The 25,763-nt window shown below is 39.8% G+C and overlaps 1 protein-coding gene across 1 annotated transcript in view; it reads right to left on the bottom strand.

The window, feature by feature from the left end:
• Nucleotides 1-367: 367 nt before the first annotated feature.
• The window catches only part of CDH9 (cadherin 9), a gene marked incomplete at both ends in the record, with an annotated part of 78,957 nt that continues 53,561 nt past the window's right edge, over nt 368-25,763 (bottom strand). The window contains 7 exons of the mRNA XM_084281805.1: nt 368-849; nt 3,654-3,905; nt 3,990-4,107; nt 19,410-19,531; nt 20,911-21,047; nt 22,940-23,193; nt 24,525-24,712. Of these exons, the coding sequence (XP_084137931.1) occupies nt 368-849; nt 3,654-3,905; nt 3,990-4,107; nt 19,410-19,531; nt 20,911-21,047; nt 22,940-23,193; nt 24,525-24,712 (1,553 nt within the window). The remainder of the gene's footprint in view (nt 850-3,653; nt 3,906-3,989; nt 4,108-19,409; nt 19,532-20,910; nt 21,048-22,939; nt 23,194-24,524; nt 24,713-25,763) is intronic.

Raw genomic sequence — 25,763 nt, forward strand, 5'->3', positions numbered from 1 at the left:
ACAATGTCCCAGATAGTCAGAAAGGTAAAGCAAAGCACTTAAAATAATAATTAAAAAAAAAAAAAAATCTATCTTATTATTAAAGGCACAAAAAGCCTTTTATTGTGTTTTCATTGTAAATGAAAACCTTTCCTCAGAGGTTTCTAGACAGAAAGGGTGAATTATAGATTTTTAAAAAAATCTAAATCACTCACATTCATGTATGTTGACTTACTAATTAAGCAAACCCTTACAAAGACAACACCTATTTTTTGTAAAAAAAAAAAAAAAAAAAAAAAAATCCCAAGTAAGAGAGAGTAGGCCACTTTATCTAGTAACATAGACATGAATTTCACTAACACTTAGGTCACAGATTACTTTCTCAGTCTCAGTCACTGTCCTCTCCACCATACATGTCTGCTAGTTTTTTAAACCGAGGTCCCCAGTCACTGAGGTAATCATAGTCTTGGTTGCCATCTGTGGTAAGTGATTCCAGGCTGCTGAGTGAATTTGCTATAGAATCATTTCCTTCATAAGCGTATGTTGCTAGTGAATCATAAGGAGGAGCAGCTGGATCTGAATCATTTTCCTTTAACCTTCGATGAATAAAATCTTGCACATCAATGTTTTCCCAAAGAGGCGTAGTCCGTCTTATCTGAAATATAGTTTCTGGGATGACATCTCTTCTCATCTTACTTTCCTCCCTTGCTTCTGGATTTCTGAGTGTGCCAATGTCAAAAGCTTGGGTGTCTTCTTCCCCACCCCCTTCATCATTGTAGGTCACAATGTTGTCCCGAACATCATCCTTTGAGATGATCAAAGGTTCTTTCTTCCTCTGTCTCTTGAGGGCTGCAAACAAGACAACTAACACTGAAAAGAAACAAAGGAGGATAGAAGAAATGCAGAGTTAGAAATGAAATAAATGAGCTATATTTTGCATTGTCTGTTGTTCTTAGAATGCTTCAAGACTGGTATTTTTAGTAAATAGGTACAAAAGACATCTATCTCTAAGTTGAAATTAATAAGAAAAAATATTAATATTTTATAGCAGCCAAAAATATTTGCTTTTTTAAACTTACAGAAGCAATGACTAAAATATTCTACGTTTGATAAAGATATAAATGTTATTACTACGCTGAAATTGAGAAGCAGAGAATGTCTTAAAATATGTCATCCTACAAGTATTTGACTTCAATTTTACTTTTGTGAAGCATTGCCTTCCTGGCAGTCACTAAGGGTAATTTTATCAAAAGTGGCTGAGTCTCCTAAGCAAAAGTAATTCACCCTCTTGAAAGCTGGTGATTTAGGTATTCCTAAGTGTCTAATTCACTATTGAAAATGGAATCTACAGGTTCTTCTGAAAATAAGAACCTGAAAACCTTCAGCTATCAATATTATTGACAAAACCGTTTTTGGCTTCAGTGACTGCAGGAATTGAAATCCAGTCTCTGTTACTAACTGTTTCTTCTTAAAAGCATGATCCCCCCAGTTTAAGAAATGATAGTTGAATAACTCTTCCTTTTGGAGAGGTAAGGATTGACACTAAGCTGGACCTTTAGAGAAGGAGATGAAAAACTAAAGTTAAGCTTTGCAAATACATTCTGCTCCTTAAATGCCATTGATTTCAGTAGAAATTCAATGCTTAAATGCATTTAAAAATTTGACCCTTGCTCCAGTATCTGGAGTAAATAGGAGAGGCCAACAAGATCGTCTGTCAATGAGGCATAACACTGGATGCCAAGCCACACTTAAAGGCATTAGAGCAGTGTTGAGCACTTGTGTTGAGCCTTAGGAGCAAAGTTTTTTATTCTAAATGATTTGAGTTCCGGTGAATAAAAAGAATGGACATAGTGAGGGTAGAGAGGGGAACAAAGATCTTCTACGTGTCCTGGTACAATGCTGTGAAGGTAAAGGCTCTTCTGTTTGTGATTTTGTATGTGTACAAGAGCCATTCTTTTCAAGTTTTTCTAGTGCTAGACAAGTAATAGTCCACTTGTAAATTTAGTAACTTCATACAAAAGAGAAGGGCAGCTGTGAGGGCAGATCACTAAAATGTTATTATGAAGAAATGTCTTTCACAGCTGGGTACTTAATGTCTCTCTCCTGTTCTGGACATGGTGACGCTGGTATACTCTCCTAGAATATATCTTGCTGAACAGCAATTAAAGAAAACACCAAGAACCACACAAATTTTAAACTAAAAATTTTGTTTAGCCACATTTCACTTACGTTACTCTGGCTTCAGCTATATGTTTAAGTAGAGCAGGGTCTTTGACCCTGGGGCCAAAGTATGGGGCCAAAGACACAAAGTATTCATACTTGTTCTGCACAGCACTGCTCCATGAGGCTATTCTGAGTCTCATGTGGTATTCGTATGGTCCTAAGGAAAAATTACGATTTTTTTGTTTGTTTTTAGTTGAATGTTACTTTACTAAAGCACTGCAGCGCATCAGACTTATGTTTTCATAGTGAGAGAGCAAGAGTATGTTTCATGGTACATATTTCATACTCTGTGTTTTGGCATGGGAAGAGGCTTTGAAGATTCAGAGCCCACTGACAAGAACTGTGCAAAGTGGACAGCCAGATCTGGCAGAGCTTGAATCATACTGCCTCCTGGGAGTGGTGGCCTGCAAGTTGTCCTGTTCATACTATGCTTGGGCAATGTCCTGGGGAACCAAAGCTGGCTTAGGCTGAAACCAGGACAGCCGTGGTGCTCGAACCTCAGCAGTATGGACAATCAGCTTGTCAGGTATTCTCCCTTCCATATAGCCACAGCCCCTGTGGCTCTCTGAATATTTGCTGGAGGTAGCCTAAATCCAGTTGATCTTGTTAGCAATCTATCTGATAGAAAATATATGTTCCTTAGAGTTATATAAACTGACAGCTGTACAAGTGTCACTTTCCCCTTAGCGAGCTGTGTTGGCCAAGAGGGGTGGGAAGAGAAAGAGGTTTATCACAGTTTGACTGGAAAGTGGAGAAGATAGCCCTTTTAAGGAGGAACTTCTCTGGTAAGCAAAACATACAAGTTGCAGATTTTATGGTTATGAGCTAGCATTTATTCTAGTTCCTTCATATATCCCCTCATTTTCCTAATGTTTCAGCTCTGCAACCACCCATCTAACTTATGTGCTTGAACTTTATTTAATCATCTGTACTCACTACCACTTGCAAGCAATTGAATGGTTCTCTTCTATTCTTTTGAGTATAAAAATTACTAATCATTCATGATATAATAGTTTTTGTTTGTTTGTTTGTTTGTTTGTTTAAATCATGGAGAAAAATATCACTCAGTTTCAGGAATATGACTTTAAAAGTCCTGGGTTTAAATGAAGATGTGTTTATAATGTAAAACATTAGTATCTAAAATTAAACCTAAATTTTCAAGTTTATTTCACCATTTCACCTAAATAACACTGATAGCCTCCTCCCTCCCCCCCCCCCCCTTTTTTTGCACATTCTTATGAATAGAAATGATGACAACAGCCCACAGTAATCTCTTTCCACTCTCCCACCTCCTCACCCATCTTAGAAAACTGTTCTTACAAAAGAAAAAAAAATATTGTATTAGGTATGAAATATACAGGGTCATGTGAATAAGAGGTGAAGAATGCCAGAGGTCTAGAATCAACAACCCCTTTGCCTCATCAGTCAAACAGCTCATGACAGTTACATACCCAGCAGGATGATGATGCAGAGGAGAATGGCAACCAGTGCCCCTGTGCTGAGGCCAGCAGGGAGGAGCAGGGCCTCTGCATTACAGGACTGCATGTTTCCTCGACTGTCACAGGCACATACACGTATGGTCAGCGTGCCAGTGCTGCTCTGGATTGGGTAGTCATTGTCAAATATTATGACTGGCAAGAGATAGGTACTTGTCTTACTACGGCTATATCCATTTCTTCTAGTCATAATTCCTGCTGTGTTATCTAGAATGGAAATGCAGAATAAATGTTACAGGATGAATCTTTATGTGGTATTGGGGTGGGGGACTGGCACTGGTTAACAGTTACCTTTGTTGTCTACAATGGAGAAGTTTGGATGAACAGCGAATTCTGGCACCACCTCGAAAAAAAATTTGTGTCCTTGAGGAGGCTCATCTTTGTCAACTGCACTTACAGTCTGTATCAGCTATAAAGAAAACAGCATTTCATTGTATGTTTTTTTGTTGTTTGTTTGCTTGTTTTGGAGATCTTGCTTGTTTTACATAAACTCTCTGCTTTACACGTCCAGTGAAAATCTGACAAATCTCTATAAGAAGACAAAAAGTGCTGTCCTAAGCCAAACGTTCCCCACATAAACACAGGAGATGTTCCAGTAAACAAATTGTAGTTTTGTTGTTTAAACACATAACAGAAAATGAAAAAAGGGACAGTCGTCACTGCAAGACAGCCGTCTGCTTTGATTTGTACTCAGTACCTTGCAGTGGTACAGAAACAATTGCCCTTCAGAATAAGCCATAAACCTCCTGTGGCCTCATATAGCAATGACACAGAGTAGTGCGTAAACCAGTTGTTAAGTGGGTCTAATTCCCAGTCCACCTCATCTGCTCCTGGCGATAAATTGGAGTACTGCACTGGCAGGATGCTCAGTTCTCCTGATGTAATAAAGAGAGATGTTTTACTCCCTCCTAAATTGAAACCTCTGTCTGTGGAGCTTTACAGCTGTAAACAAGAGCACTCAAGCCCTGTTGGGAGAGAGTGGAAATAGCCTAAGCACAGGATCAGAATAAAAAGGACTGAAAAATAGGTCCTCAGCTGTTATTTCTGATAGCATATGCTTTTCTGTTGTATAAAATTATGTATACGTATGTACATATGCATGTATATGTGTATATACACTAGCAATTTTACTTTTTTTTTTTTTTTTTTTTTTTTTTTTTTACCTATCTAGCTGCTGCTGCTGCTGGAAGCTAGGGACCACAGCTGCAGAAGTAGAGAAGGAAAAGCTACCTGGGAAAATGACTGGTTTTGAAATAACTTGCAGCATTTAGAACCATGTGGGGCTGTGTGAGCAGTAGTAATCCAGTGAGCCGTAAGAGTGGCTGCTGTACCCCAGTGGGTATGGCATTGGTGAGTGACCTCCACCTTGGCTTTTGAGGATATATTTCATTTCAGAAGATGTCATCAGAAGATGACAAAGCTTGGTGGTGTGAGAATGAGAATATGCTTCATCTATGTTGCAACTCAGTATGGCTGAGTTTCTACAGGACCTAAATTTAGAGACAGAAGGAGCTTAGCAGTCAGACTTGTTTCTTTTAAAACTGTGAGGGAGCCAGCCTCAAGGTTTTCAAGTATTTCCAGTGTGTAGAGTGTCCTAAAATCCCACAGACATCAAAGCCACTTGTTATCAAAGACTTACTTCATGGCTTGTTTTCCTGATATTTCTAGGAAGAATACAGCATGAGTTCTTCAAGAAATACAGGAATTGACAAATAACACTGATAAAATTTTTAAGTCTTGTGGCAATCAAGTAAGGAATAGCTTTTTCTCATGTACAGCTCTGAACATCAGCTTGAGTGAGACTTAAGGATACAATGAAATTTTGGGGAGTATTTAACATCTCTCAGGATGGAACACTATTAGACAAATAATTATAGGGCTACTAAAAATACTAATGTGACATTCAGAAACCAGAAATCTGCTGCTGTTAGTGCTGTACCATGCAATGATTATTTATCCTATTTTTCTAGATAACCTTGGGGTACTTTTTTTTTACATGTAATAGCGTTAAGCTGTTATTTAAAATCAGCAATAGTTGAGAAGACCTGTTTGGCTCATTCTCTTTCAAGGTTGTTCTAAAACAACCACAATGGGTGTTTTTTGTTTGTTTGTTTGTTTGCTTTGTGATTTTTTTTTGGTTGGTTGGTTGGTTTGTTCACTTGATTATTTTGTGTGGGTGAGGGAGGGAGGGGAGAGGGTATTATTTTATTTTTATGGTATATTCCTGAATATCCTATCATCAGAAAAGAACTGGAAAGGGAATTTGCAAACATCAGCCTTGTATAAGAAGAGCCTATGCTGAAGGCAGAATTATGCAGTTTCTCTATGCATGATTAAAATAATTATTACATATTCAGGTCTCTTCACTTTTAAAATATTTGAAGACCATTACACTTCACTTTAGTTTTTTCGTTTTGTTTTTAATTTTCACTGTTTCTTAAGATTAGCCAAATCCCAGTTTATGGAATTCTCTGATTTTTTTAACTTTTCAAAATCCTGTTTTTCTTCTCTTTGTCACAATCTACTTCTGAGAGTGACCATACAGTGTAAGACCAAGATGGTACTTAATTTTAGTTATGGTTTGCTTTAGTGTAAATGTAGCATTAGCACAACAAAACATCCTTCTGATAGAAGTAAAATACCGAATTGAAATGAGAATTTTTCTCTCACATTTTTGCAAGTTTTAAAAGGCAGAAGTAAAAGTGCCAGAGAGTAGAGTGAGAATTAGAATATATGGCTATATTTGTGCAATTACTTGCACAGCCACTTGGAGCCACTTGCCAAGGCGATCGTCTCCAGGACAAACGTGTTCTGCAGTGGAGCGGGAGATCAGACAGGCAGGGATATTTTTTCCGGCATCGAGCCCACTTGAGGGAGCCGCCAGGACCCGGCAGCCCTCGTGAGGGAGGCGAACGAGGTGTAGGCAGAACCAGCAGCGCCCTCTCCCTGGCCGTTCAGAAATTGCCCCTAAGGAGCCTGAGCGACCAGGAGCGCGGCGAACAGGGCGGGCAAACAGGGCGTGGCGTGTCAGTAGGGGGTGGTGCGGCAGTTCGCACAGGCAGGGCGAGCAGGAAGGGCAGAGCATTCCCCCCACCCATGGGAACATCTCCTCTAACGGCGGTCTACCGCTAGCTCAGCTGCAATGGTGTACACCAGGCACAGGGCGCTCTCTAGGAAGTCTGTACACACACAGACTGAGTGCCTGCCTGCTCAAAAATGCGGCAGTTCCGGTCTCTGGATGCAGGGAGTGCCTGAGCCTGTTGCTACCACCTGCGGGGGGCAGAGAGACTGTGTGCGTGCGGTGCGAGCAGGTGGATGACCTGGTCCGCCTCGTGGCAGAACTCAAGGAAGAGGTCGAAATGTTGAGGGATATCAGGCAGTGTGAGTGGGAGACAGACTTGTGGAGCAACTCCCTGCATGGTCTGAAGGACAGGTACCGGGGTGAGACACCCCAAATGGGGGTGGACCCCCTGCCCTGTTGCTGTCCAGCAGAGGGAGGGGACCTGGGAGTTGAGGAGGAATGGAAACAGGTCCGTGTTCGACCTCAAAGGCGATGCCCCCCCCTACCAGCCCCACCTTCCCACATGCCCTTACATAACAGGTTTGAGGCCCTGGAGCTTGAGAGATCAGTAGCTGAGGAAGAGGTAGAAAGTCTACCCAGGAGGATGCCTAGGGCGAGGAAATCGACTCCACGCCTCAGGACTGCCTCCACCAAGACAGAAAGAAGGGTGATTGTTATGTAGGGGAACAGAGGGCCCTATTTGTCAGCCTGACCCTACCCATAGGGAAGTCTGCTGCCTCCCTAGGGCCAGGGTCAGGGACATTGCCAGAAACCTTCCCAATCTGGCTCACCCCTCTGACTATTATCCTCTTTTGATAGTCCAGGCGGGCAGTGATGACATTGAAGAGAGAAGCCTGAAGACCATCAAACAGGACTTCAGGGGACTGGGACGGTTAGTGGATGGAGCGGGAGTACAGGTGGTGTTTTCGTCTATCCCTACAGTGGCAGGGAGGGGTACAGAGAGGACACGAAAAGCCCACCTGGTAAACATGTGGCTCAGAGGCTGGTGCCAACACTGAAATTTTGGGTTTTTTGACCATGGGGCGCTTTACTCGGCACCCGGCCTACTGGCCGCAGACGGGTCCCTATCTCTAAGGAGAAAACAGATCCTGGGCCAGGAGCTAGCGGGGCTCATTGAGAGGGCCTTAAACTACGTAAGAAGGGGGATGGGGCTGAAACAAGGCTTGTTAGAGCTGTGCCAGGGGTAGTAATGGCAAGGCTGGGAGAGAAGGCAATGGCCCAGCTGAAGTGCATCTACACTAATGCACGCAGCATGGGTAACAAACAGGAGGAGCTGGAAGCCATCGTGCAGCAGGCAGGCTATGACTTGGTTGCCATCACAGAGACGTGGTGGGACCAGTCTCATGACTGGAGTGCTGCAATGTCTGGCTATAGGCTCTTCAGAAGGGACAGGCAGCACAGAAGGGGTGGTGGTATGGCTCTCTATATCAGAGAAAATTTTGATGTCGTGGAACTTGAGGCTGGGAATGATAAGGTTGAGTCCCTATGGGTTAGGATCAACGGGAAGGCCAACAAGGCAAGCATCCTGGTGGGGGTCTGTTACAGAACACAAAACCAGGATGAGGAGACGGATGAGGAGTTCTACAGGCAGCTGATAAAAGTTGCGAAATCGTCAGTGCTTGTTCTCATGGGGGACTTCAACTTCCCTGACATATCCTGGAAGCACAACACAGCCCAGAGAAAGCAGTCTAGGAGGGCATAGAAGATAGCTTCCTGACACAGCTGGTTAGTGAGCTTACAAGGGGTGGTGCCCCGCTAGACCTTCTCTTCACAAACAGAGAAGGACTGGTGGGAGATGTGGTGGTTGGAAACTGTCTTGGGCAGAGTGACCACGAAATGGTGGAGTTCTCCATTCTTGGAGATGCCAGGAAGGGGACCAGTAAAACCGCTGTATTGGACTTCCGGAGGGCTGACTTTGAACTGTTCAGGACACTGGTTGGCAGAGTCCCTTGGGAGGTGGTTCTGAAGGGCAGAGGGGTCCAGGAAGGATGGGCGCTCTTCAAGAAGGAAATCTTAATGGCACAGGAGCGGTCTGTCCCCACGTGCCCAAAGACAAGCTGGCGGGGAAGAAGACCAGCCTGGCTCAACAGAGAATTGTGGCTTGAGCTTAGGAGAAAAAAGAGGGTTTATGATCTTTGGAAAAAAGGGCGGGCCACTAGGGAGGACTATAAGGTTGTTGCGAGGCACTGCACGGACAAAATTAGGAAGGCCAAAGCTCATCTGGAGCTCTATCTGGCTACTGCTGTTAAAGACAACAAAGAATCTTTTTACAAATACATCAATGCAAAATGGAGGACTAAGGAGAATCTCCATCCTTTTCTGGATGCAGGGAGGGAACTTGGTTACAAAAGATGAGGAAAAGGCAGAGGTGTTTAATGCCTTCTTTGCCTCAGTCTTTAGCAGCAAAAACAGTTGCTGTCTAGATACCCAGTACCCTGAGCTGGTGGAATGGGATGGGGAGCAGAATGTGGCCCTCACTATCCACAAGGAAACAGTTGGAACCTACTACGGCACTTGGATGAACACAAGTCAATGGGGCCATGTGGGATCCACTGGAGGATACTGAGAGAACTGGTGGAGGAGCTGGCCAAGCCACTGTCCATCATTTGTCAAAAGTCCTGGCTTTCGGGGGAGGTCCCAGTCAACTGGCGGCTAGCAAATGTGTCACCCACCTGAAAGAAGGGCCAGGGGGTAGACCCGGGGGACTATAGTCCTGTCAGTTTGACCTCAGCGCCAGGAAAGCTCGTGGAGCAGATTATCTTGAGTGTCATCATGCGGCATTTACAGGGCAACCAGGCAATCAGGCCCAGTCAGCATGGGTTTATGAAAGGCAGGTCCTGCTTGACAAATCTGATCTCCTTCTATGACAAAGTGACACGCTTGGTGGATGAGGGAAAGGCTGTGGATGTGGTCTACCTTGGCTTCAGCAAGGCTTTTGACACCGTTTCCCACAGCATTATCCTCAAGAAACTGGCTGCTCTTGGCTTGGACTGGCCTATGCTTTGTTGGGTTAAAAACTGGCTGGATAGCCAGGCCCAAAGAGTCGTGGTGAATGGAGCCAAATCCAGTTGGAGGCCGGTCACTAGTAGCGTCCCCCAGGGCTCGGTGCTGGGGCCGGTCCTCTTTAATATCTTCATCGATGATCTGGATGAGGGGATCGAGTGCACCCTCAGTAAGTTTGCAGATGACACCAAGTTAGGTGCATGTGTCGATCTGCTTGAGGGTAGGAAAGCTCTGCAGGAGGATCTGGATAGGCTGCACCGATGGGCTGAGGTCAACTGTATGAAGTTCAACAAGGCCAAGTGCCAGGTCCTGCACCTGGGGCGCAATAACCCCAAGCAGAGCTACCGGCTGGGAGATGAGTGGTTGGAAAGCTGCCTGGCGGAGAAGGACCTGGGAGTATTGGTTGATAGTCAGCTGAATATGAGCCAGCAGTGTGCTCAGGTGGCCAAGAAGGCCAACAGCATCCTGGCTTGTATAAGAAGCAGTGTGGCCGGTAGGTCCAGGGAAATGATTGTCCCCCTGTATTCAGCTCTGGTGAGGCTGCACCTTGAGTACTGTGTTCAGTTTTGGGCCCCTTGCTACAAGAAGGACATGGAGGTGCTTGAGCGAGTCCAGAGAAGGGCGATGAAGCTGGTGAGGGGTCTGGAGAACAAGTCTTATGAGGAGCGGCTCAGGAAGCTGGGATTGTTCAGCCTGGAGAAGAGGAGGCTCAGGGGCGACCTTATCACTCTTTATAAGTACATTAAAGGAAGCTGTAGTGAGGTGGGGGTTGGTCTATTCTCCCACGTGCCTGGTGACAGGATGAGGGGGAATGGGCTAAAATTGTGCCAGGGGAGGTTTAGGTTGGGTATTAGGAAGAACTTCTTTACTGAGAAGGTTATGAGGCATTGGAACAGGCTGCCCAGGGAAGTGGTGGAGTCACCATCCCTGGAAGTCTTTAAAAGATGTTTGGATGTTGAACTTAGTGACATGGTTTAGTGGGGGACTTGTTAGTGTTAGGTCAGAGGTTGGACTCGATGGTCCTGAGGTCTCTTCCAACCTAGAAAATTCTGTGATTCTGTGATTCTGTGATACTTGCTGAAAAACTCAAAGAGAAAATATCCTGATATTACAGCAAACAGAAATTGCAGTTGAGTATCTTGGGGCTTTTTGAGCTGTAATCAGTGCAATGTTTGTAGGATCTGGATTTGATTCCCTTCATGTGCAAATTACATGGAGGAGGACAATTGTGCCAGGCATAGAGGATGATTGCAGGTGAATTTGTGATTTTTTCCAAATGATGAATAGGTGAAAGGATATTAGAAATGTTATCTAATTAAGTTTTTCCTTTTTTTTTTTTTTTTTTTTTTTTTCCAGCTATACAATAAAAGAGATTGATGTTAATGATAATCACTGCAGAAATGAATGAGATATGACTATCACTATTTTGCATTAAAACAATTTTTTTTGGGGGGAAAAAAGTACTGTTTCGTGTGCATTTTGCAATTTCACATTGGAAATGTATTCTTCTTCCATTTTAAGCATTTATGGGCATTGAGCTATGACTACTCTTCTCCAAGAGTTCAGAGAAAGATCTCTGACATAGTAAGGTTTATGAGGGACGTGTTATTTCAAGAAAATCACTTTAATTCAAATATAAGTTAAGCACATCAGGCTTAGGGGATAAAAAAGCATTCCCATTTCCTTTTTTCTTACATAGTTTCCCTTGAGAATGATTACAATTCAGAAAATATAACATTACTGCTATTATTTAGAGGCTGTGTGTGCATGTGCACTTTTATGCACTTAAAGAAGCAGTCTTATACTCAATGAATCCTTGTGGGTAAATTTGTTAGTGGTCACTTGTCTTTGAGTGTACTGAAATTTTAAACTTAGTTATTGGCACAAAGTATTCTCTGAACAAAGTGGTTTTGGTAGCTCAGCAACATACATGTATAATGAGTTGTGAGGTATTCCAACTGGAAGAAATTTTTGGGAATTTCTTTCATGATGAGGCCAGAGATTTTTAGAGGATATGGGTCTATCTCCCATTAAAAATGTTTTTTTCAAATGTGGCAATAGTTTGGTTACACTACTGCATTTATAACTGTGTTATATATATATATATATATAGTATATATTGTGTGTATATATATATATATATATATATATATATATGTATACTGTGTTTCTAAGGCCATGACTTACACAACAGTCAAAACTGTTATTGCAGTTTATGTTCAGGCTATTTTATCTCTAATCATATTATTCTCTGGGAAAAAAACAAAACAAAAAAGAAAAGTTCAGAAATAAATAGACTCCCTTATAACACTATATAATATAGTTGCTACATCCATAGAAATAGCTTACTCTATCTTTCTTCGTGTTTTTTAAAAACACAGTGGGTAAAACCTAGGTGGGGGCATTCTGTAAGAGTTCAGATGTTCCTGATGCTGCATTTTTGGACACAGAGAGCTGCACAAGTAGGAGTTCTGGGTCATGGACTCAGCCTTGGGACTGTCTCTAAAAGGAATACAGGAACCATTAAAGCAAACATTAAGCTAGCAGTGCATCTTTAATGATATAGAGCACCAGCTAGTCACCTTTTAGGTGAGGTTCTCAGCGTTTTCTGGCTTGGCATGTCATCCATATGAAACGCAGTCACATCTTGGCTCCAGGGTGCACCTTTTAACAATGCATCATCAGTCTTCAGACATTATTAAAAGGTTCATTGAAGAATGTTGAACTAGGTGAGGTGGACAGGAAAATACTTTCAGGTTAAAAATTTCTACCTGTATAAGAATATTTGAAACAATTTGAATGTCTACAATATAATCTGCTACTTCTTTTCAAAACAGCAACATATTGGTGATAGCTGTTTTATTTTTAAACTTTTATTTTTTTCAAAATTCCTTCTTCTAAAATTTAGTTTAAATAAAACAGTGAAAATCAATATCCCTTTCAGAGGATTTTAAATATGCTCTCCTTTTTAGAAAGTGCTTTTCTGAAGTTTAAAACAATCCAATTTTCAAATAGCATGGAATTCATACCTCCAGTGTCAGAGAAGCAAGACCACTGGAGACTGACAGTGAGAGAGAGACTTCACAGTAGTGGCTGCAGATATTTTTTTTTTTTTTTGTATGGGATTACAGACCTGCAGAGGAACAGGCCTTGAATGTTTGGGCATTTGCTCATTACATTATGTTCTTAGTTAAAACTACATATTGAACAATACAGAGAAATTCTTCAAGTGCCATTTCAAATGCCATTTTTCTACTTACAGCTGCTTCTAAAATATGACTTGATAATATCACTAGACACTTGAAGCAAGAATGTTTGAGACATTTTGTCTTTTTTTTTTTTTTTTTTTTTTTTGTGAAGTGGTTTAGGAGAGAACAGAACAAATCCTGGATCTTGGAGCACTGTCTTTGTCATTTCTTGAAATGTATTAAAATTCTTTTGTGCAACAAATATTTCTCTATGTTCGATCTGACCACATTATCTTCAATAAACTGTGAAAAAAGCATATGGTAAAAGACACTGATTTTGATAGTAATCAGGAAGTAATAGTTCACACTGCGGGGAAATGAGGGTTGAACAACTCGGTGTTTCTCTTGTCCTTTCCTTCTCTTGCCCCTTTTCCTGCCAGTGCAATCTAGTACGCTCAATCAAACTAATTTTGAATACATTACTAGCACAACACAGTGGTGAGTGGGTGGGATAAAGATTTTGTAGGAGATTTGGAAGCAGCTACTTTTCTCTAGGAGTGAAGTAATAAATGTACTGTTCAAGTATCCCCAAAGGAAGTGTTTCAAAATCAGTGCAGTTGTAAATGGATGCCCATCTTTCACAGAATCACAGAATCACAGAATCACAGAATTTCTAGGTTGGAAGAGACCTCAAGATCATCGAGTCCAACCTCTGACCTAACGCTAGCAGTCCGCACTAAACCATATCCCTAAGCTCAATATCTAAACGTCTTTTGAAGACTTCCAGGGATGGTGACTCCACCACTTCCCTGGGCAGCCTGTTCCAATGCCTCACAACCCTTTCAGTAAAGAAGTTCTTCCTAACATCTAACCTAAAACTCCCCTGGCTCAACTTAAGCCCATTCCCCCTCGTCCTGTCACCAGGCACATGGGAGAACAGACCAACCCCCACCTCGCTACAGCCTCCCTTGAGGTACCTATAGAGAGCGATAAGGTCGCCCCTGAGCCTCCTCTTCTCCAGGCTGAACAAGCCCAGCTCCCTCAGCCGCTCCTCGTAGGACTTGTTCTCCAGGCCCCTCACCAGCTTTGTCGCCCTTCTCTGGACCCGCTCAAGCACCTCCATGTCCTTCTTGTAGCGAGGGGCCCAAAACTGAACACAGTACTCGAGGTGCGGCCTCGCCAGAGCTGAGTACAGGGGGACGATCACCTCCCTAGCCCTGCTGGTCACACTGTTCCTGATACAAGCCAGGATGCCGTTGGCCTTCTTGGCCACCTGAGCACACTGCTGGCTCATATTCAGCCGACTGTCCACCATCACTCCCAGGTCCTTCTCTGCCTGGCAGCTCTCCAACCATTCCTCTCCCAGCCTGTAGCTCTGCTTGGGGTTATTGCGCCCCAGGTGCAGGACCCGGCACTTGGCCTTGTTGAACTTCATGCAGTTGACCTCAGCCCATCGGTGCAGCCTATCCAGATCCTGCTGCAGAGCTTTCCTACCCTCAAGCAGATCGACACATGCACCTAACTTGGTGTCATCTGCAAACTTACTGAGGGTGCACTCGATCCCCTCATCCAGATCATCGATGAAGATATTAAAGAGGACCGGCCCCAGCACCGAGCCCTGGGGGACGCCACTAGTGACTGGCCTCCAACTGGACTTGACTCCATTCACCATGACTCTTTGGGCCCGGCTATCCAGCCAGTTTCTAACCCAATGAAGCGTGCACCAGTCCAAGCCAAGAGCAGCCAGTTTCTTGAGGATAATGCTGTGGGAAACGGTGTCAAAAGCCTTGCTGAAGTCAAGGTAGACCACATCCACAGCCTTTCCCTCATCCACCCAGCGCGTCACTTTGTCATAGAAGGAGATCAGATTTGTCAAGCAGGACCTGCCTTTCATAAACCCATGCTGACTGGGCCTGATCGCCTGCTTGCCCTGCAAGTGCTGCATGATGACTCTCAGGAGGATCTGCTCCATGAGCTTCCCTGGCACTGAGGTCAAACTGACAGGCCTGTAGTTTCCCGGGTCTGCCCTCTGGCCCTTCTTGTAGATGGGCGTCACATTTGCTAGCCGCCAGTCAACTGGGACCTCCCCCGATCGCCAGGACTGCTGATAAATGATGGACAGTGGCTTGGCCAGCTCCTCTGCCAGTTCTCTCAGTACCCTTGGGTGGATCCCATCCGGCCCCATCAACTTGTGCACATCTAAGTGCCGTAGCAGGTCACCAACCAGTTCTTCATGGATAGTGAGGGCCACATCCTGCTCCCCATCCCCTTCCACCAGCTCAGGGTACTGAGTATCCAGAGAACAACCGGTATTGCCGCTAAAGACTGAGGCAAAGAAGGCATTAAGCACCTCCGCCTTTTCCTCATCTCTTGTAACTAAGTTTCCCCCCGCATCCAGTAAAGGATGGAGATTCTCCTTAGTCTTCCTTTTTGTGTTGATGTATTTATAGAAACGTTTTTTGTTCTCTTTAACGGCAATAGCCAGATTGAGCTCCAGTTTGAGCAATCTTATGTGTTCAGGCAGGGTTCAGGCCTGTGCATCCATGTGGTGTTGGCTACAGAGAGAAGCCTCAGGAACATGTGGGTAAGCTTGAATAGACTTTTGATCCTGATCCTTTACGCCTTCAGAAATTTTTTTAAAATACCTGCCACTTGACAAAGCTTTGTGTTTGGTAATGTTTTTTTTTTTTTGGTAAGATTTTGGTTTTCAGGCCTTGACTCTGGGCCACAAACGTGTTGACAGTTTTAAAGCGGGACTGATTTCTTGTCAGAAATCAGAAAATTCTCCCTTGAACTAGAATTCTTATTTTAAAGCAAGACAGACTGTTGGGTCTCACTAGATCAAGCCAATAAGTGCTTACCTGGAGAAGTCAGGTAGAATGTACAAACTAGTGACCACTAATTAGCAGCAGCATCCACATTAAACATGTGATTTCTGTCTGCCCTATCTGAAAAAGGGAGGATGGCATAGAGGGTAATGAAATGAAAAATCTGCCACCTTTCCTAAAGAGAAAACAAACTGTGTTCTGATGCTTGAGAGCCCCTGTATGGTAGGAAAGAATATAACATCAATGCAAAATAGCAACCCAGGTTGTTTTCTTAAATATTATTGGTGGATGTTGAATTGTTGTTACTAAAATGTTCAGCTGAATCAGTCTCCTTTTCAAGTAAATCTTCCTGGTTTCCATGGAGAGGATTCATCCTCTAATCCAGCTAAAAAGACCCAATTAATTCCTGTGACAAGGGCATGAGAGAACTTGTACCAGAGCCTTTCTCACAGCAGTCCCTGGGGCTCTAGCACACCATCAGAGGATTAGGGATTTCTAAATTTTTCAAGGGAAAAGCTGCATCATACTCTTCTTCACCCTGTGCATCAGCCATTGGGACTCAGTAGCAAATCTGTTCCAGACTAATGGATGCAATTGTTTATGCATCTCTAGTGACAAAGTTTCTCTCTATTTGTTGTTTGGAGACAAAACAGTGTCAGGAAATGAGGAAAGACTCTGTAGGATTTTCTTTCCTCTGACCCTCCTCAGGCTATCTGAAAACACAACAAATGGAGCCTCTAATATCTGCTGATGTAGAGAATGAATGATACCAATAGACGGTAGTGAGCAATATTTGATCGTTCTGCTTGCTTTGTGATGCAAATGGGATTTAAAGACCACTGTAATTAACAGTTGGGCTAGATTAAAAAAAAAAAAATCTTTTAAAAATGAACTAAATATATTTGTCTTAATCTGTCTCTTCTGTTACTGACATCAGATGAAATACTGCTGTGATGTGTCAAGAAGCAATAATGTTTCTAATAAGACAGCTGCTTTAGATGATCTTTTAAATACAGTGGAGTAGTACTAAATGAATACAACAAACTTCAATAATTTTATTGTATTATAGAGGGGGCTGTTAAACATGAGCAATTTAGGCTACCTCAAACTTAGCATCCATAGCTAAAATGTTCAAGTTTGCATCTCTGTATTCATTGTTATTTTAGGCACCAAAATAAAAGTAGTTTCATTTACTTTTTTTTTTTCTTTTCTTTTTTTTTTCTTTTTTTTTTTTTTTTTTCTGAAACACTGTCAGCTACATCCAAATGTCCAAATATGAACTCAGATGCTTGTCTTGAGGAATCTAATTGTTAAGAAATAGAAGAAAGATCTAGATAGAATCACAGAATATCCCAAGTTGGAAGGGACCCATAAGGATCATCGAGTCCAACTCCTGGCTCTCTCATTCTAGATTTCTCATTCCTCTGTGGCTACACCTCATGTCTTTCTAGCATATGCAGATTTTTCCAGTTAAGGAAAATAATTTATGTAATTGTATTAATACTCTAGATGGAAGGGAAAGCTAAACAATAAAATAAACAAAGCTTACCTAATGGTTCTTCGTCATTTATGTCTTTAGAAAGGCATGGAATTCACCAGAAAGGTAAATGAAGCTTTGTACATAATAGGGTATTTCATCAAGTATGCCGGACTCTTTGGGGTAAGAAAACTGACAAGAGACATGCCTGGATTGAACTTGGTTCAAATATGACTAAATCTGTGTTTATTGAATGAAAATATTAATTAATGATTAATTTCATTGAAATATTAATTTTTAAACTCTGGAAGATTTCTTTGTATTGTGCAATTAAAGAACAACTCTCACTTTTCTATTAGCCATTATGGAGAGATTGTAAGTTTCAATTTCATCTTGTGCAAAGAGATTTTGTTGCACACAGAATTTAGGTCATGTGCCAGCTATTCAAAACCAATGGCTTGACTTATCTGAGGCTTGAGCTGTATTCTTATATGACAATTTATGTCATTGGTTAAGACACTGTGTTCTGATCATAAGCCTCAGTTGTTTTTGAAAGATGCACCTTGTTCATTTTTCTGATATTATAATTCCCTCCACTGTTTTAATTCATCACTGCCGTTGATATGGATATTTTTCCATATACATAATTTGCATCAAAAATAGTAGGACTTTCCTGAAAAAGAATTAAATAATGGTCAGTTACTTCAAAGCCTATTGATTAACGATTCTATTACACTCAAACTATCCTCTGTCTTTATAACCCACTTACCTAACTTACAGTATTAGGTGCAATGAATGGAAAACTAATACATTGAATGCACATTCCAGTAATTCACACTGGTAGTTCACACTGTCCCCTCTCTCTCTCTTTTTTTTTTTTTTTTTTCTTCCCCATATGTTAAACCTGTAGTAAAACATCATTTGCATTGCAACAGGTAAACTGCATATGCTTGCCCCTCCTAGAGTTCTGCAAGACCCGAGATTCCAGACCAATGCTAGGTACCATTTATGCTACTTTCATGCAGCCACTGTGGCTATGTTAAATGCGACACTGAACAGAGACCAAAGTCTCTGCATCAGCATGTTTTGTGATATATATCTATATCCCTGGGCCCTATAAAGCCTTTGAGTGGTCACTGTGCTCTAAAAACACAAGGACAGACCTAGGCTGAGATTAGAGTTCTGTCCTGGCCTCTCTGATAAATCAGGAACAGACTCAGGTGTGTGCTAGGGAAAGTAATGCTATCAAATGTTTTCCTCCTCTCAAAAATGAAGAAGAGTTAAACTTAGGCCCATGCTAGAAAAGCAATTTTTTGGTATACAATCAGCTCTTAAATCCAGTTCCTTGGTAAGTACTTTCAGGATTAAAAATAAGCCAAACACATGTCCTTCTTCACAGATAAACTGAAAAGATGACAGGCATTAACATAAGTATATGTTGGTTTTAGTGGCAGCAATAATAAAAGATTCCTGTTTCTGTGAGTTCTGCTAGTCAGTCTCCTAATAATAAAAATAATAACTGTTCCCTGTTATTATTTCATTTCTTTTTCTTATGTCTCATCATCCTTTTAGATTATTACAAGATTGCTGAGATAGTTTAGAAAATGATATACATGATTTTTGCTCAAATTCAATTCAATTCCAAACTTACAATGGAAACAGATGAATTATCCTTTATTTTTGTGAATAACTTTTTCTTCTACATGTCCTTTACTGGAACATAATAAAACATTTTCCTGTGTTTTTGTACTTGAAGGTGTGGCTACATCAACTAAGACTTTGACAAAAAATTCCAGAAGGAAATGGAATTATCAGACAGTATAAAGTTTTTTGACGCATTATGCATAAGGGGGTCTGAAAAGTTCTCTAAATGGTCTCTAGTATTAGAGATGAAAACACACCCTAAATAAATTTATGTTGGATTATATTTATTATCATATTCTTTTTGGCTAAAATTCTGCACCTTTTATCTTCTAAAACCTTTTCTGAATCAATTAGTATTTTCTGTGGAATCAGGGAATAAAGATGGTGAGTTGTTTTGCAATTATTGAAATAAAGAAACTCTGAAGTCTTCATGATGGTGTTCCAGGACAGTTTGATTAAAATTCTCTGTTAACATAAATATATATTTACCTGTCCTGCTTTTGCATTTTCACAGACGAATGTTTCATAGTATTTGGCAAATTCTGGTGCATGATCATTTATGTCTAAAATCCGGATGAAGACAGGTATCTGGCTACTTTGTTTAGGATTATCTGAAACAAGAAAATGATTTATAGTACAAAGCAAAGTTTTCCACAACACACATTTTATGAAAAGACCTGAAAATATCATATATTTTTCAAATAGACATTAGAAATATTTTATCTCGATAATATTAAAACAATTACATTTAACTTTCTAATGATGTATATTTTGTATGTTTAAAAGTCATATCTATATTTAAAACACTTTGTTTTAGTATAGTACATTAATTTGAGATAATACAAACTCTCCTTAAATTGATTTGCACTAAAAACAGACCACAAGGTTATTACTGGTGTTTGACTTGTACTCCATACATAGTAGAGTAAATGATTCCTTTAAAGAGCTTTTTCCTGAGGCAGAGCTGTCAAGAGCATTTACTTGTTTGAACCAGTAAAGCGGTTAAAATAAATAAATAAATAAATAAATAAATAAACAAACAAATAAATAAAAGTGGTGGTGTCATTCCTTCTTAAAATGAAGAGACAAAATTTGGATCTATGTAGATGTTAATATCAGTTAGTATTTTCAAACTTTACCTCTGAGGTCAGTCTATAGCTGTAGATGACTCATGCATTACATGTATTGAAAATGGAGACCATATTTGACCAAACAATTAAAGAGCCCTGTATGAGCAAAAGGTAACAGTCTTTCTGATGGAATATGATTTATTACCCTACTACTCTATATTACCCTACTCCCAGACTGTTAAGCATGTAGGCTCCTAAGAAGAATCCTGTAGGGAAACCGAAGAGAGTAGGAGAGAAATTGTCTCCTAAATTCATTGTTTCTTCTCTGATGCCTGTTTTTAGTTAACTGGAAGAAGGCGGCAGACAAGACATCCAGATCTGACAGGGTCAAAGAGAACAGTAAAGAATCCCAGGGAAAAACGTTGGGCCAGGGTTTGCTTCAGACCCAGAGTAGAAAGAATTTTCCTGTAGTCATCTTCAAATCAAACTATCTCCTCTGATAGAGAAGTTGAGATAAAACATACTTTCTTCCCCTGATTACAGTGGTCATTCTAAAAGTGTGGTATTTGTCCACCATGGATGTTTTTATTTCCCCCCAAGGATTTTTCTTGCTCTAATGACTGAGGTGAAGTCTTTGGCACGTTGCTCCTGCACCAAATTATTTGTTGGGAATTATCAGGGAAAAAGGTAATTCTTCTAATATCTACTGTTCATGGTTGAGTCCGAGAATTCTAAATTATCTTTTCACAAATGAGCAAAGATAATTCTAAAGTAGTAAGCTGTACTTTTAAAAGTGCATTTAAGGATAACCTGTCTGTTGAAAATATTTGACAAAGGACAAATATAAATCAAAGATACTGTAAAATTCCAGTCTTATATCAGTTCTAATGTTCTATATAGATAAATGATCTCCAACTTACTGATTTCGGTTGCTATGACAGTGATGTTGTGCCAGGGAGTTTCTTCACGGTCAAGTGGCTTTGAGATGAATAAGGATCCATTTCCTGAATAGATGTTGAATATTCTATCGAGGTCAGTATGTCGATCCACAGAATATCTGTCAAGATACAATACAACTAAGCATCTCTATCTATTGCTACAGTCTCCAGTTTAGCTTACAGCCAACTATAAGCATTTTCTAAGTCTAACTGTGGTTAATCAACAATATTTTCTTAACAAGTAAACTTAAGCTTTCCTGTCACTGAGGAGTGCAGTATGTTACAGAGAAACTGTTTTTTAAGCATAGTGGGCAGGAAGAAGGGCAAACTAATTACTGCAATGGCAAATTGTTAGGTTGGTATTCAAAATTATGTTTGAGCTTAGGATGTGAATGTTGAAATAACAATTGAAAATGAACATTCATAGATATGAATTTTGCAAATTAACTCTTGGAGAACTCAGCTATAAAAGGACACACATTTCAGATATAATTATCACTTTATGATAAGATACTTTTAATATGGCACAGGGACGATCAGAATGATCAGAAAAATCTTTGGATTTTCTTGTTAAGATTGAATTTCTTTAAAATCATATTTTGTAACACTTTCTTTTGCTCAATTCTTTCCTATCAATGAAAAAGTTGTCTATAGATGTTTTTAAATTAGACTAATAATGGTCAACCACAATCAGGTTAAAATAAGATTTTATACTTAAATAATTTATAAATATTTCCTTTTATTTTTTCTTCTCTCACACCTCTTATTCCAAACTCTATTGCTGCAGGTAATACCAAGCTTGTTCAGAAATGCAGAAATCATGTTTACCTAACGCATGCTGAACACACAAATTTCAGTCTTATGCTTGTAACTGCAGGTAATAATAGCAGATGGTTAACAGTTACAACAATTTCACAGCACTGAACAGTTACCTCTATTTGTTATGACTTTCTCAATGTTATTTCTTATTTAATATAATATGTACATTAAGTAGTAAGCTATGAAACACAGCAGAGAGTGTTATGTCTACAGGGCTAATAGGGTACAGGAAGAGTAGAAATACACCATTTTGAGTATCTTAAATAAGTTTGCCATTGGAAACATAATATAAAAGCATAATACTCTGAATCCAGTTTGGTGAAAGTATGTGAGAGACAAATAAATTTCTACCAATGAAGCAGAGTCAGTGGAGGTGTGTAAAGACAATGTGCCTATGAAGCTCAGGAATTGATACAGAGAGAAGAGTGACTGAACACAGTCATTGTAAAAAAGCTGACTTTATCTCAACACAAAGTGGACTTGAGAGTTGCATCTGTTTTAGATGTCAGCTGTGTCAGCTGAGTGGATCAACTGACTCTATCAAGAACTGAGTGGATCAGCTGGAGTAATAAATGTCTCACACTGAGTTCATTAAGAGTGCAAATGTCTCCCCAGTTTAGCCAGACCATCAAGGGTGGTGATGGGTGGTGGTAGGAATATACATCTCAGCCCAACACTGGGAAGGAACTAGGAAAATAATTTTGAAAAGAGCACTGGTTTCAAGGTGGCTTCAGTCCACATATTTCTTTCCAGTAACAGGGAAGCTCAGCATTGTGACAGTGAACACATTACCAAGACTTATGTTTTCAGTATGTTTTTTGGCAGTCTGATAAATCAGAAATCCTGTGTAGCATCAAATGTCTTCAAATAAATAAATCTGATATTAAATATTACACTCTCCGTTATTGGTGTGGAATAATTAAAAGAGCCTGGTAAGAAAATTTTGGACTCTGACAAAGTACTGGAACATGATGACTGACCTTTCTTTTAACATGGCACCTATAAGCTGTAAAAGCATACCTTGTACTGTTAACTGTTTGACATCACAAGCTCCCATAGATATTTCTCTGATATTTTTCGGTGGGCCCTATAATCCTAATTACACAAATGCCTCCCTATTATATTGCAGTCTCATCACACTGTGTAAGATTGAACCCACATTTAAAGCATTTTATAATGTTTAATAGCTTACTTTATTGTATTCTTTGTTATATCTGGATCTTGGGCTACAACCTGCCCAATAATGCTTCCTTCCTTTGCATCTTCATCTACTTCTATTAAATATGAGGGTCTGCTGAATACTGGAGGTTCATCTATGTCTTCCACAGAAATTTTGACTAGAGCTGTATCTTTGAATGGCCCCAGCTGAAGAAAATGAGGATCCAGATGGGTGTTGGTTGCTTCCACTCTTAAGGTGTATAACATTTTGTTTTCAAAATCCAGCTGCTGGGGAGCAAATAATAATAATAATAAAGAAAATTGTGTCAATTTACAGGAAATGTGTCAGCCTTATTATGCTAAATTAAAAGAGTAAGAATTTTTCAGAGATAAAGCTCTAAACTGTAATGCATCTTGAAGAAGATGGAGTATAACATGTTTTGTACTATGTATAAGCAAAACTGTGAGTTTTATAGGACAACAAGACAACTATGATTCCTTTGCCTACCAATTCTTCAGCTTCCTAGAAAACCAGGAGGAATCTATATATAGAAAAAAAATAATAATAATTAAAATATATATATATATATAAAGAAACAAAGAGGATGGATTGCTTCCACAAGTAGGAGTTGCTAATGACCTTATTTTTCTCATACTTAACAGCAGGAACAAAAACAGTTATCTTACTTAACACTTAAAGGCTCTATTTCCACTTAAATTTCTATTTCCACTTTCATCTCTCCTCCCGTACCCCATTACCATCTATCTTTGCGTATTCTGAATCAGAAGCAACCCAGATGCTTTTCGGTATTCCAGAATGAAAAGAAAAACTGTGATGTCCGATTTCCAATCTATGTGACCTTTATGTTATACAGAACCATATATGAATGTGTATATGTATAGATATATATACATTGATATATGCACACATACACACGTACACACAGAAATACACATGTATATAGATCTGTATTATATTTGCATATATCAATTTATTGTTACTGCTAAATTCAGTAAGAACAGAACTGAAAATGGTGTTCATAGTTTAACTGTCTGAACCATAAAAGCAACTAAGAAATCTGTCAGAGTGTATTTTTCCTCATTTCATTGCTCTTTAGACCTCACTGACATAACATGTAACAACTTAAGTTTCATCAAGGTTGGACTTAAACCAAGACAGATTTAAGGTACTGGATGTACCTGACTGTCAGACAGATTACGGAGTGACAGTTTGGAGGTGTAAGTTCATCAAATTTCAGGTGAGCACCCAACCCTTGTGAGCATTACTGCAACACTCAGCTGACAAACCCCACAGTGAAATGAACCCCTCCAGGTTCTCACAGCCCTAATTCAAAAGTACTGTGTGTGAGAGTATATGTATTGAACAGACAGCCACCACTGAAATATTGCTTTATGTGAAGTGACATGCCAGTAAATTTCCCTTGAGACTTGAAAATAACAGATATCTGCTGAAGAAAGAGAAGAACAAAACTAATGCAACAACTCTTTGGCAGACTTGACCCCTTGTGGGATCAACCCTCCCTTCCCCTGGAAAAAGAAAAATAACCATAACACCTGGAGAGCTAAATGTATATAACAGAGAGGGAGAAAAAATAAACCTTTTTGACAGTTATAATCCCTTCCTGAGTGTCCTTGTCAGTGACGATATCAAACATGTCTGATCCCTCCCCATTGGAGATGCTATACTCAGTCTCTGCATTTTCACCCAGATCGGGGTCATTGGCTTTAATTCTGCCAAGAGGAGTCCCAGGTGGTGCAGACTCAGGAGAGTTGAACTGGTAGGTGCCTGGAAGAATGAAATCAACTTTTATTATTTTGAGAAACTTTGTTCTACTGAATAATAAACATTTAAATTTCACCAGGATTTTTTTAAGCAACTTGAAGTTTGAAGTACTTGAAGAAAAATTCTATTAGTCATCATACTCAACTTCAAAACAGGGTTCGGAGTTGATTGATAAACTGTCAGATTCAAGTGATTCTTCAAAGCTATTTAGTACTGTATGTTAATGCTTTCAACAATTTTTTTCCCAACTATAAAGAACAGAGAAGCTCAGTAATATGACAGCAATTTGAACATTGATTATCTAATGTTATATATATATTTTTTTTCTCAGTCCTCCATAAATGTTCCCAGATGTTATAATTACAAGCAGTAGAAGTTTTCTGTGTGTTTTTTTTTTTTTTTCTTTTTTTTTTTTTCCCCCCTTGGGTTATAAGAGTTGTAAAAAACATCATGGATTGTAGCAGGAGACTAAAATAGGATAGTTTTTTGTTGTTGTTTGTTTTTAATATATTCATTTTAGGTGTACTATCTAAAAGTAATTAATTCAGCCATTATTGATAATACATACTAAAGAGTCATCGAAAAGAGCATTTGGATACATGTTCATGTTAATTGTTATAGTTAATTGAAATGCAGATACTTTCAGATTTTCTTTAATTTACTCTGCAGATAGTTTTTGTGCACTTTCTATGGTTGACTTCATTTAATGTTTTTATAATCAGGTTTTGCTAGAGAGAATTCTGATTACTTAGATATTTTAATTTTGTCTGTGTGTATGAAAATTGAATTTATATGTATTTTCTGACAATATTTGCAATAAAATCTAATTATAAAGAAAAAAATATTAATCAGATGATTTGCTTGACCAGTTAGAAATAGACAATGAAGACCTTTCACCACTGGTAAGATACAGATGTTTCTAGATCACTATTTTCAGTAATTTGTTGGCAAGTATGTGAACAAAAATCTGATATTTTCAGCATTTTACATGCAACATTCGAGAACATAATGTTGGGCGGGGAGGAGAGGGGGAGGGAAGAATTGAGCTATGTTC

The sequence above is a fragment of the Netta rufina genome (assembly GCF_964035555.1).
Source record: "Netta rufina genome assembly, chromosome: 2".
Taxonomy (NCBI): Eukaryota; Metazoa; Chordata; class Aves; order Anseriformes; family Anatidae; genus Netta; species Netta rufina.